The sequence below is a fragment of the Marmota marmota genome, unplaced genomic scaffold (assembly GCF_001458135.2).
Source record: "Marmota marmota marmota unplaced genomic scaffold, marMar, whole genome shotgun sequence".
NCBI lineage: Eukaryota > Metazoa > Chordata > Mammalia > Rodentia > Sciuridae > Marmota > Marmota marmota.
Genome location: NW_025999900.1, coordinates 6,802,414 through 6,815,627, shown reverse-complemented (window position 1 = coordinate 6,815,627; position 13,214 = coordinate 6,802,414). Strand labels below are relative to the sequence as shown.

The 13,214-nt window shown below is 40.1% G+C and overlaps 1 protein-coding gene across 4 annotated transcripts in view; it reads left to right on the top strand.

Annotated features, from left to right (window-relative positions):
• The window catches only part of Zfyve26 (zinc finger FYVE-type containing 26), a 59,645-nt gene that overhangs the window by 10,305 nt on the left and 36,126 nt on the right, over positions 1-13,214 (top strand). For all 4 annotated transcript variants that reach the window (XR_007345758.1, XR_007345759.1, XM_015490432.2 and 1 more), the window contains exons 7-16: positions 1-165; positions 309-397; positions 1,256-1,419; positions 2,861-3,064; positions 3,593-4,204; positions 4,446-4,532; positions 7,664-7,732; positions 8,136-8,287; positions 10,474-10,675; positions 11,852-12,115. Coding sequence is in view for 2 of the 4 variants with exons in the window: in XM_015490432.2 (XP_015345918.1) it covers positions 1-165; positions 309-397; positions 1,256-1,419; positions 2,861-3,064; positions 3,593-4,204; positions 4,446-4,532; positions 7,664-7,732; positions 8,136-8,287; positions 10,474-10,675; positions 11,852-12,115 (2,008 nt within the window). In the remaining 2 variants the exon portion in view is untranslated. The remainder of the gene's footprint in view (positions 166-308; positions 398-1,255; positions 1,420-2,860; positions 3,065-3,592; positions 4,205-4,445; positions 4,533-7,663; positions 7,733-8,135; positions 8,288-10,473; positions 10,676-11,851; positions 12,116-13,214) is intronic.

Genomic DNA, 13,214 nt, shown 5'->3' with positions numbered 1-13,214 from the left:
GTAACAGCACTAACTCTGCTGAAAGAGGAAGATTTCCCAAGCCTCGGTTGCCTGCTCGATAGGGAATTCAGGCCTCTTGGTCACCTGCTCGTGCTCCTGGGCTGGACACATTGCCAGAGCCTTGAGTCAGCTAAGAGGCTGCTGCAGACACTCCACAGGACTCAGGTAACTCTCATTCCACATCCCAGGTTGCCCTGGAAGTGAGTGCCATAGGACTTTGGGCCTAGGCAGAATGTAGGGTTCTAGTGTCAATCACAATCTATGAATGCCAGGTACCTGAGCCAGCATCTCTTCTTCCCTATCAATAGGACCAAGACTGTGATGAGCTCCTCAGGGATGCCTGTGATGCATTGTTGGCTCACCTGGAGGTCCTGGAGTGGTGTGTACAGCAGAGCAGGTACAGCACTGTACACCCAGTCCCCTTCCCACCATTGGACACACTTGATCCTGTGATCTATGTGTGTGGCCATTTCAAGACATCTTCTACATAAATGTTTTGAGTTGAGGATTTGACCAGCTACAGATATTTACTCTAGCTATTACACCAGGAAATAAACATGAGTATTTATTATCTTCTCCATGATTGTCAAGTCATAACTAGAGCATAATTTCAGGATGATAATGGTTCACATTTCCTAAGCACTTACTGTATGCCCGGCATTGCTGTCATCCCTTTACCTGGATGATTAAGCCTTACCATAATTCTGTGAGATAGATAATTCTTTTTAAAGGTGGGACAACTGAGGCCGAGGTTATACAGAAAGTAAATATCATTTGTGTCCTTATTCATATGTTATCCCGAGTCACACTTCTATTCAACAAATACTCATTGAACTATGTGTAAAGCCATGTATTTCCCTATAACTAAACATAGGTCTGGGTTCCTGTCTCGTTCTTCACCCATCTCACCAACACTTCCTGAAATAGTGCAGGCAGAAAGGGAAGTAGCAAGGGACCTTTCTTCAAAGTAAAGCCACAGAAGCTTATGTCAGTGTGAAGCTGGGGAGAGGGTAGAGATTAGGAAATTTAATCTGCATAGGCCTTTTTTTGGCCCCTCTGACCAGAAAGGCCCTTTATGGACAAATAAAGCTGACTTTATGGATGTGCTTCCCTAAAGGCAAATAAACCTGTGTTCCAACCCAGACCTTGAGGAGGTAAAACCTCTGGTCTTAATAGGCCAGAGAGGAAAAACAAGAGGGACTAGAGACTCTTCTTTCTGCAGGGCAGTAACTTCCTCCCAACTTTTTTCTTTCAGTAACCCCATACCAAAGAGAGATCTTCTATGTCATTTACATGGTGGAGACAGCCATTCAGTGCTCTACACTCTCCATCACCTTACAAATCTCCCAGCCCTCAGAGAGGAAGAGGTTCTCAAGCTCTTACAGAAGGTGCCAGCCAAAGACTCCCAGCAAGAACGAGGTGAGTTGGTGATGGAACAGTTTGGCCAGCATTCCCTCTTAGGATGGTCATAAAAGTGTTTCCTCAAGTATGAGATTTATTGTGATGGCCAGGTATCTGTTAAGAGGGCTGTCCAGGGCTAGGACTATACCTCAGTGGTTGAGTGCTTGCCTCACATGTGTGAGGCACTGGGTTCGATCCTCAGTACCACATTAAAAAAATAAATAAATATATTTTTTAAAAAACTAAATAGAGTGTTAAAAAAAAAAAAAAAAAGAGGGCAATCCAGCCAATGTCCTCTAAATTAGGACTATGGGACATAAAGGCTTCCTCCTCTTTTTTAGTGAGGTGTAGGGAATCCCATGAGTACGGTTCCACATCCTTTGTCCTGTGGAATCATCCAGAAAACACTAGCATACTCTCCTTCCAATGAAGTAGATTTAGGACCTGCCATCTACATTCACGGATTGTCATTGTCAGTGTTAATGGACATTATTGGTGAGTGGTTTCATGCTTCTCAGGATGTCTCACAGCACATTTTATGCCCTTATTCCCTCCATGTTCTCTCTATACTGTATTTACAGATCAAGAGGTTTGGACAAAAGACTTGCCTGAAACAGTAACAAAGGCCCTTTTCAACCTTTGATCTTTGCTTAAAATTCAAGACCCTGATTTCTTATTAACAACCTTTTTCTTCTTGCTGTCAAAAATTGTACCATGATATAGGTAAAACCTACCACAAAGGCCAGGGACACTTGGCTTTGAAACCATCTATCATATGGCAGCCTGGATGTTGTTTTGATTTAATTTTCAAAAGGACCTATCATTGTTTATAAAACCAGTGTTAGCCACATTCCAATTTTTTCTAGAAAAATAGACAACTTTTTTTTTTCAACCAGGTTTCTTAAAGGAATTAGAAGTATGGCTTTTATATGCAACTACAAAAACCTTTCAAAGAATATTTTAAGTCTGATTCCTGTTGACCCACTGGGATATGTTTGGAACTTGAACTTGAAAGACAAAAGAGGGGCAATAAAAGTACTGAGACTAGGGGCTGGGGTTGTGGCTCAGTGGTACAGCAGTTGTCTAGCACACGTGAGGCATTGGGTTCATACCTCCGTACCACATAAAAATAAATACATAAAAAATAAAGGCATTGTGACCATCTACAACTGAAAAAAAAAAGTCATAAAAAAATTTTTTTTAAATCCTTTGGGAGGTACAGGCTCTCAGGTGTAAGTCCTGACCCTGGACAGCAGTGCCATGTAGAGGATGTGAGATAATGTAGAAGGAAGATTGATGGAGAAAAGAAAGGAGCGGGAACTGAAAATTAATGTTGACCAGAGGAAAGGCCTGGAAAGGATCCAGAGCAGACTCACAAAATGAGACAGGGTTAGAACCTGTAAGTATGGCCTTCATGGAATAAACTTCAAACTTCTGCATGTTTCTCTCTCTAATTCAGACTCTGCTGATGCCCCAGTCCCTGAGCACCAGAGCCAGGCTCAGAACGTGACCCTTTATCAGGGTTTCTGTGCCATGAAGTATGCTATCTATGCCCTCTGTGTGAACTCACACCAGCACTCCCAGTGCCAGGACTGCAAAAACAGCTCCTCTGAGGACGTGGCCCTGGCTGCAGAGACAGCAAATGACTCTCTCTCCTCCCCAGGTATGGCACTTCCTCCCATCTCTGACAGATGTTGATAAGGCTTGGCCCATTGAGTGCTTTGTTTGGTTACATTTTCCACCAGGATTGAGGTTACTTTGATTTTTACAGTGTTCAGGAATAATTTTATCCATTTATTAGCCTCTTAATCAAAGGGACATGGAGAAAGCAAGTCACTTGCTTATATTTTAATGGTATCTAATCACATCACCTCATACAGTGTTTTCCAAATGTTTTAAAAAAAAAAAAAAGAATACAATCCATGTTAAAAATGGCATTTCATGTCACACTCCAGTGTTACCTTGGCATATCATTTATGTGTTTACATATGTATGTGGTATGTGTATATATCTGATACATAAAACTGAAACTTCAGTTTTCAGAAACAGTACAGTCAAATGGAGCACACTTGTGATTTTTTTGTTCTATATCGTTTTTTTAATGCAGCCCTTAAGTCAGTTCCTGGGTCACAATCTGCAGTGTGAGAAATACCATCCTAATGACCTTTCCTCTCTTATTTTTCTTAAATAGGTGCTTCACATCTCTTCACAAAATACCTGTCCAGGTGTCAACAGTATCTGTGCAGTATCCCTGACTCTTTATGTCTGGAACTTCTGGAAAACATCTTCTCACTGCTCCTCATCACTTCTGCTGACCTCCGCCCAGAGCCTCACCTGCCTGAAGACTATGCTGAGGATGATGACATTGAAGGAAAAGGTCCCGTGAGCTTGAGGTCTCCATCAGAGAGCCCTCAGCACATAGTACAGCCTGAGAGGAAATCAGAACAGGGTCCAATGGCAGCCCCCAGGATTCTTGCTTCTATAATACCAAGTTGTCTGAAGGCAGAGTCAAAAGACCATTCCCCAGGGCCTCATGGGCACAGCTTTTTGGATCTAAAGCACTTTACTAGTGGTGTCAGTGGATTCCTGGCTGATGAGTTTGCAATAGGGGCCTTCCTCAGGCTTCTGCAGGAGCAGCTAGATGAGATCAGCAACCACAGCCCCCCTGAAAAGGCCCAGCTGCTAGAAGACCAGAGCCATTCAGGAAGCAGAGATGGACTGCGGAGCCGCCTGCACCGGTTTTCCAAGGTCCTCTCTGAAGCCCAGTGGAGATATAAAGTGGTAACAAGCAACCAGGTCTCAGGTAAGAGGAGACAGCAGAACTGGTAGGTCCAGGAAGTGGGAAGAGAGAAAAATCCTAGAAAGGTAGGAGTGTGTGGGAATCACTCTGTTGTTACTCAGGGCATTATCATCTTAGCAACCAGTGCCAGAACACTGGGATAGTGCTCCATGTCTCAGAGGTCAGTATAGATCATGCCCTACTCATTCCCCCAAGAGACAGGCCAAATTAAATCTGATCCCTGTCCTTATGTTGTCTGTATCAGAGGAACAACCATCCCGAAGATATCGGCCTGTTGCCCCTCGGTGCTCTAGCCTTCGCCGGGGTCGTCGGACAAGACGGAGCCGCGCAGGTAATCTAAAGAGCTCTCTTTCCATGCCTCACTCCCATATACCAGGCAAATGGTATATCACCGCTTGTATAATATTCTTTAAGATAAAGCACATGGTCAAAACAACAAGTATTATGAGCATTATGAGCTCATCCTGGTTTCACTTGCCCAAGTTAAGTCTTTCTATCTTTTTTTTTTTTTTTTTGGTAATATGAATTGAACCCAGAGGTGCTTTACCACTGAGCTACATCCCCAGCCCTTTTTTATTTTTTATTTTGAGACATAGTCTTGCCAAATTGCTTTTAGGGCCTTACTAAATAGCTGAGACTGGCCTTGGATTTGTAATCCTCTTTCCTTGGCCTCCTGAGTCACTAGGATTACAGGCATATGCCATGGCAAACTTTCATTAAATAGTTTCTTACATATCCTTCCAGAACTATATAGTACAAGCACACATATCTTTTCACATATACAGATGCATAATACTGTGTGTGTGTGTGTGTGTGTGTTAAGAACTGCAACATGGCTTTTTCACATATCCTTTTATATACATGAATGTATCATATTATATATTGAGAATATTTTTTTGTGTGTGTGATACTGAGGATTAAACGCAGGGGGCTTTACCACTGAACTATATCCTCAGCCCTTTTTATTTTTTGAGACAGAGTCTCATTGAGTTGCCCAGGTACGCGTAGAACTTGCAGTTCTGCTGCCTCAGCCTCCCAAATTGCTGAGATTACAGGCATACCCACCTTACATGGCTAAGAGCTTCCTTTCACTTAACATTTTTAAGGCTGAGTAGTATTACATTGTCCTATATACTCCATTAGTGGACATTTAAGTTGCTTCTGAGTTTTTACTATTAAAAACAATGCTATAGTAACCAACCTTATACATTCTCTATGCATACTTACATAATATAGTAATGTATACTTAATGTAGTATAAGTTCCTAGCAGAACTGCTAGATCAGAGGTATTTGGATATAAAATATAGACATTATCAAATTACCTGAAAATGAGTAGACTGATTTATATTTCTTCAAACTAGATGTGATTGCCCATTTATACATGCATTCATCAACAGTGAGTATATCAGATTTTTTAATATTTTGCCAATACAATCAATACAAGAACAATGTTCCACTGTTTAATTTTTTTTTTTTTTTTAGTTTGAATGAGATTGAGTTTTTTTTCATACACTCATTAGCCACTTATATATACATACATATATATTTTCTTTTTTCATCTAAACTTGCCATTTATTTAGTCATCTTATTTGGAGCAAAAGGCAAAGAATTCACAAATTAATGGACCTAAGCCACTGTTTGAAATTAAACATCAGCCTTCAGTTTGCAAAATAGTTTCTTGGTAATTAAGCAAATTGCAGCAGAAGACCCACATAAGTTGCTGTTTTCTTCCTGGAGAAGTCAGCAGGATAAATGGCATCCCTAGGGCTTCTTTCTGTTTTGAATCTGACATGTCCTGAGTTTAGAACTTTGTTTTGAGATAAATATAAAAGGCCTAAATGTCAATAAAATGTTCTTCCTGTGTGATAAGGATCTTTGCATGGTCAGGTTACATAGTCCACCTCCCAGGGGCTGGCCCTCCCCAGGCCCAAAGGCCAGACAGGCAGATGGCCGAACAACCAAGGCACACCTCTTCCCAGCCGTTTTGAACTACATAATCATATACAAGTTTCATTTTTCTATTGGACTTACCAGTTTTGTTGAATTATAGAAAATATAATTTCATTTATATATATATAAATGAAAATAGTTTGTGCTATAATGAAAATTATGTGCTATAATTTTTTCTCTATTTTTGTCTTTTGAATTAGCTTTTCTTAAAGGCCTTTAATACAGTAGAATTATTCAGGAGTACAATATTAAATTTTTAGATAATTAAATTTTCATGATGGTTTTTGGTACTGATCTTTTTGACCATTAACAAAAAATAAGTGTTTCCCATGTGCCAAACAATAATACTAGGTATCTTGTCAGAAGTGAATAAAGGCGTAGATCAAGCCATTGCCTTCAAAGAATGTGTAGTGTACCAGCATAGCCAGTATACATGAAAAACTAAATTGATAGACTCCCTGAAAACCAAAGAAATCTGTTAGAAGGGATCATAAGCATGGCCTGTGAGAGTCAAGGAAACAGATTTCATGACAGAGATGACTGGAACCAAGCTCCAGGGAATGAATAGACTCTAGCTAAGTGGCAATAAGAAAGGTGAACATACTGGATAGATTGGAGGATACTGTGAGAGAAACCTGGAACAACTTCATATCTGAGTTTCCCAGGCCCTCAAACCACTCAGTTAATTGGTTTGGGTCAGAAGGCAGAGTTTACATCCAATTGACTCACCCAACCCAAGAATGTTCAGCCCATCATTTCTTTCCTACAGCTTTCTGCTTCTCTTCCTACAGGGGAACCCAAACACTGAGCCAAGGGTATTCCTTGCATGGGGTGATATGATCCCCATGACCATGCTAAAGGACAGAAGGCTTCATTGGCAAGCCCTAGCACTTCTGGAAAACTACTGTCAAGAAGCTTTTTTTCCAGGGCTTTGAACAGGGTGGTCTTTGGTAGGCCACATATCACACTGTGGTTCCCTACCTTTTCAAATATAAAGATACCCTTTTCTGGGGCTGAGGTTGTAGCTCAGTGGTTGAGCGCTTGCCTCAGATGCATGAAGCACTGGGTTCGATCCTTAACACCAAATAGAAAAAAATAAATAAATAAAATAAAGATATTGTGTCCATCTACAACTAAAAAACATACAAAATTTAAAAAAAGGATACATTTTCTATGTCAGAACATTTGTAACCCTTCTTTGCACTCTAATGCTTTCTGGTTATAATTGTGCTTTTATTTTTTCATTGTGGTCACTGACCCCTAGAAATAACTTGAAAACTCCTAGGGTTCCAAGACCTACAAGTTGGAAACTAATGATATAGGCTACTACCAGATGAGACTGGGGCCATATTAAACCTACACTTTGCCCTTGCCATTGTAAGAGCAGCATGGGTAGTAGTTAGCTATTATCCTCTCACTCTACCAAGATCTTGGCTTTCATGTCGGCGTCACACCTTCTGCACTATAAACAATTGATACCTTATTTTCTCTCTTCTTCCTGACACCACAAGATGGCCGGGATAGAAGTTCCAATCCATCCCTGGAAAGTACAAGTAGTGAGCTGAGCACAAGTACTTCAGGTATGTGGGTCCCAACAGTTGCCAGCTTCAAGCAGCTGTGTTCTGATACAGAGTTGCCATATACTATGGTGTAAAAATCAGGACTGAGCAATTGATGTGTGTGTTCAAGAAGGTTGTTCTGCAGATGACTAAACAGATTTCAGCTAAAAAAGGAGAAAGGGCTGTTTCACACTCAATTGAGTTACTCATCAACAGAGAGAAAACAGGTGAATGCCAAGGAAGATACTTGGTACTTGACTTATATTCTAAGATGATAGCATAGGTTTGCTTTTTCGAGGAAAAAATCAAGACCCACTTGTAGACCTTTTTAGAGAAGGACTTTGAGGTAAGAGGACAAAGCAATATGATTTTTTCCACAATTTCTCTTAATGCCTCCCCACCCCATGTTCTTGTGTTCCAACAGAGGGGAGTCTGAGCGCTGTGTCTGGGCGGAATGAGTTAGATGGTCGGTTGCAACCCCAACCTCAAAGTTCACTCATCCCCATGATGTTCTCCCCACCTGAGTCACTACTGGCATCCTGCATCCTTCGAGGAAACTTTGCAGAAGCCCATCAGGTAAAGGAGCCTCAGCTGCACCTTGTCAGAGTGTAGAATGCCTAGTCGGTCCCTGGCAATAACCCACCGGGATTCAGGTAAAGCTGGATAATCGTTACTCCAGAACCACTCACGATCACTTGGGGAGCCACATCAAACAGAATTACAAAGGAGTTTCCAGGCCCAGTCTGCAGCATTGTAGATTTAGAGATATTGAATTATGTTCCTAACATAAGATGATAAAAATATTCAGCTATGATCCCACCCCTTCAAAGTAGTGAAATATTTTGGTTTCTTTCCTTATACTCTTTCTCTGAACACATCCATGTTTTCATATAGTTAAAAATCATGGTGTAGACAGTTTTAAATAATAAATAGAATGATGGGGTGTGCAGTGCAATATGCCTATAATTCCAGCAATTCAGAAAGCTGATGCAGGAGAATCACAAGTTCTAAGGCTAGCCTGAGTAACTTAGGGAGAACCTGTCTCAAAATAAAAAGTAAAATGGACTTGGGATGTAACTCAGTTGTAAAGCACCCCTGAGTTCAGTCCCCAGCACCAAAAAATTTAAAAATAATAAATAGATTGCCAGTTCAATATACAAGAAATATAGGGAGCTGCCAAACTAGCACACCCATGGTGTATCAGGGAAGCAGCAGTGGAGTAACGATCAGAAAGACTCCTGACCTCTCTGAGCTTTGGAATTCTCATTTGAAAGTTGAAGTTAAATATAATACCTGCTTTTTCCCACCTCAAAGGACTGCTAAGAGGATTACACACAAGCTGTGAGAAATGCAGAAATCTTCTGCTGTTGCTTAAACTCAATAGTACTATTAATGTTCAAAACTCCTGGTCTATTTTTGATACTTGTGCCAGTCACTAAACATGGAGGTCAGAATTTTTCTTTTTCTGTGAGTTCAGTTATTAAGGAATCAATCTAGGAGATAGGATTATATTTCCTCTGATTATTTTAAATCTCATACTTTAATAATAATGATAATTATGATCCTCTGGACAAGAGAGAACCCTCCCCAGTCTTTCTTTCTGTTGTTTTGCTTTTTTGGTACTGGATATCAAACCCAGGACCTCACACATGCTATGCAAGTGCTCTACCACCGAGCTGCACTCCCAGCCCTAAAATTTGGTTTCTTTGGTTTTGTTGTTGTTGCTCCCCAGCCTCTCTTAAAATCCATATCCAAAGGAGGTCAGCTGGGTCATGGTGCCTTGATCCCTAAATGGCCTCCACACTCTTCCTTTCCTTTAGCCTTGGTTTCTTTTTTTTTTTTTCTTTTTCTTTTTTCTTTAATAAAAACTTTATTTTTTTAACATGGTTATAGAACAAGTTGTGCTTATTATAAGAAAATTCCAGAAAGTATTACTAACAAAATAAAATTACTTTAAACCTGTTGAATGGAACAACCAATGTTAAAGACAGTATTTTTTAGCAAATATTTTTTGTTGAAAAAATATGCCCTTTTAGGTAACTGAAATTATTTTATGTCTAGAATTTTAAGTTGTCTTTTTTTTATATTATAATACAAGCATCGACCTTATAATTTCAATTTTAGTGACCTTGTAATATGATCAAGTCGCACTCAGCCATTTTCCTTTTGCCCAACATTCAGGTTATTTTCAACCTTATGATAGTTGTAATATGCCAAGATGATCACCTTTAGGTGTTAAGCCTTTTGGATCATTTCCTTAACAAACTTACTCGTAAAAATTACTGGGTCAAAAGACTAAAAATGTCTTTATAGACATTTATGTAGATTTATTTTTATATGGCTTTATAGATTGCCAAACTACTATTTAAAAACAATTGTGACAGTTTAACTCTACACCACCCCCCACCCTGAGGATTTATTTTTACCCTTTGTTGTTGTGATAGATGCAAAATAATATTGTTATTTAATTCATGGATTACGAGTAAGTGGAAATATTTTCTCATTTCTCTACTAGTCAAAGTATTTCCTCTGAAACTGTCTACATCTTTTGCTTATTTTATATTGGGATTTTGGTTTTCTGTCTGACTTTTATGGGTTATTTTTATATTTGATCTATTCTTTTAATGTTCAGTGTTCTTCTGACCCTCCAAAGAAGACATCTGAGGGCCATAGTCCAATGATTGTCAAGACCTACTGTCTCTGGACATTGTCTGACTCTCTGGACCCACCACAGCCATGCTCTCCTCCCTCTCCTATGACAGGTGGTATTCACATTCAACCTGAAGTCTTCACCCAGTGCAGGGGAACTGATGTTCATGGAGCGTTATCAGGAAGTGATCCAGGAGCTGGCCCGAGTAGAGCACAAGATTGAAAACCAGAACTCAGATGGGGGTAGCAGCACCATTCGGAGGACTGGAAGTGGCCGCTCAACTCTACAGGCTATTGGCAGCGCTGCCGCCGCAGGTCAGACTTCTTCCCTGCTGCCACTATAATTGAGAAGGTAGCTAGGAGCAGTGGATGTAAAGGGAGAAATCACTCAAATCATAAGCTCTTCAAGAGGATGGGCATACTGTCTTGAAAAATAGCAATCCTGGCACATTCAGAGTAGTTTTCGAGCCATACCCAACCTCCTTGATCAGGTGTTCACATTACTTGCCACTCCAATAAGCTTGTCTTCTGTGACTTAAATAAGAACATGAATGTGATTCCCACCATGTGTTTTGCAGCCACTATCTTAGGCTTTGGGAAATAGTTAAGAGTTTATTATCTGCCTGCACAGTGGTGCATACCTATAATCCTAGCAGCTCAGAAGTCTGAACATCACAAGTTCAAAGCCAGCTTTAGCAACCTGGCAAGGCCCTAAGCAATTTAGTAAGATCCTGCCTCAAAATAAAAAAGTACTGGGGATGTGGCTTAGTGGTTAAGTGCCCCTGGATTCAATCCCCGGTACCCACCAAAAAGGGGGGGGGGGGTTCTCCTTCACATATAATTATTGAGGGATAAAGCATACAATTTTATTATCTCCAAAGTAAAGAGGCTGTGTATCAATAGTTATAGCCCATAGGTCCACATGTCTCAATTTCCCAGCTATGGCTACACTGCCAAAAAGCTCATCTTCCATTATTTCTTGAGAATCTGGTAGAATCTGGTCCCACATTTTCACATTTCTTATGAGTCTTATTGGTCTATACATCAAATTACCATCATATATTGCTTCTTACATGTCCTCCCAGAAATTGTCTCTGTCTATTTAAAAAAATATAGGTACATCCTTTTTATATTTTGTATATAAATATGCTTTTACAATGAATACTGCTTTCTACCTTGCTTTTTTGATAATGAAAGTATATTAGGTATCTCTTCCAGTTAGCACACACAGACCTGCTTCTTTCTTTCTCAGCCTACCTTTAGACCCTGTTTGGAAGACACCCTCCCTCATTTTAGCTTTTCTGAGTTTCTCTTGGTCTTCCTGTTCATGCCTCTGTTTTGATGCTGTAGGAGTGACCTGTAATGACAGTCCTGATGTTCGTAGATCCTGTGCAGAACAGCCTGAACATTGTTTAAATAACTACTTTTTATAATGAAAGTAGTCATTAGAATCATTTTAACCCCTTGCTTTCTCCAATACTGGGTTTCCAGGGATGGTATTTTACTCTATTTCGGATGTGACTGACAAGCTTCTTAGCACCTCTGGAGACCCTATTCCTACGCTCCAGGAAGACTTTTGGATAAGCACTACTGTAATGGAGCCCACCGCTCCCTTGAGAGGGGTTCTGGAAGACCTCAGTCCCCCTGCCATGGCTGCATTTGACCTAGCTTGCTCTCAGTGCCAGCTCTGGAAGACCTGTAAGCAGCTTTTGGAAACAGCCGAACGGCGTCTGCACAGTAGCCTTGAAAGCCGGGGTGAGTGGGCTGCTAGCCTTACCCTTCATTCTCAGTTGAGGAGATAAGCTCCTGAGAGACTTGATAACTTCTGAAAGATGAAAGTGATTATAAGGAGACAGAGAACAAGGAGAAAGTAAATGTTAAATGTCCTCATGACCAATCTGATGGCATAAATATAGTCTGTTGAGAGTCTCCTCTTAATGGATATAGCAGCCTACAATCATTTGGGGATATTCTTTCTTGGCTTAGCATTAAGTTCAGGGAAGAAAAAAGATCTAAAGTTGGTACACCACAGTGAAATAGTCACATCAATGTTTATAACAGCACAATTCACAATAGCTAAATTATGGAATCAACCCAGACACCCATTAATAAATGAATGGGTGAAGAAATTGTGGTGTGTGTGTATATATATATAATGTGTGTCTATATATATATACACACACACACACACAATGGAGTTCTACTTGGTCACATGAAACAATGAAATTATGGCATTTGCTGGTAAATGAGTGGAAATTGAGAATTTCATGCTAAGTGAAATAAGCCAAACTTAGAAATTCAAAGGTCAAATGTTCTCTCTCTTGTGCAGAAACTAGAGTAAAATAAAGGAAAGGGGGAAGGAAAGATAACATAAAGAACCAATCAAAAAAAAAGAACCAATCAAATATTAAATTAATAGACAAGCAAAAGGAAGTCTATAATAGAGTAAAGGAAGGAGAATGGGAGAGGAAGGGGAAGACAGAAGGAAAAAGGTGGGGTTCATGAACTGAAATCAATTTCCATGCATGTATGAGTTTGTCAGAATGAATCCAACTACCATGTATAACTATAAAACTCTAATAAAAAAATTTAGGGAAGAAATATACATTCAACTATGGCCCAAATAAGGATTGAGGTTGTAACTCAGAGCATGCAGTTGTCATGCCTGAGGCCCTGGGTTCAATCTGCAGCACCACAGAAATGAAAAGTACAAATGGATTTTTGCCTTTAGACCGCAGTTCCCTCCTGGATGAACCTACCTACCTTAAATCCTGGGACCGTCATGAATTTATAAGCCATGTATAAAAGAAAATTCAGTGGATCACAATTGCAGGGAGAATCATGCCTTGAGGTT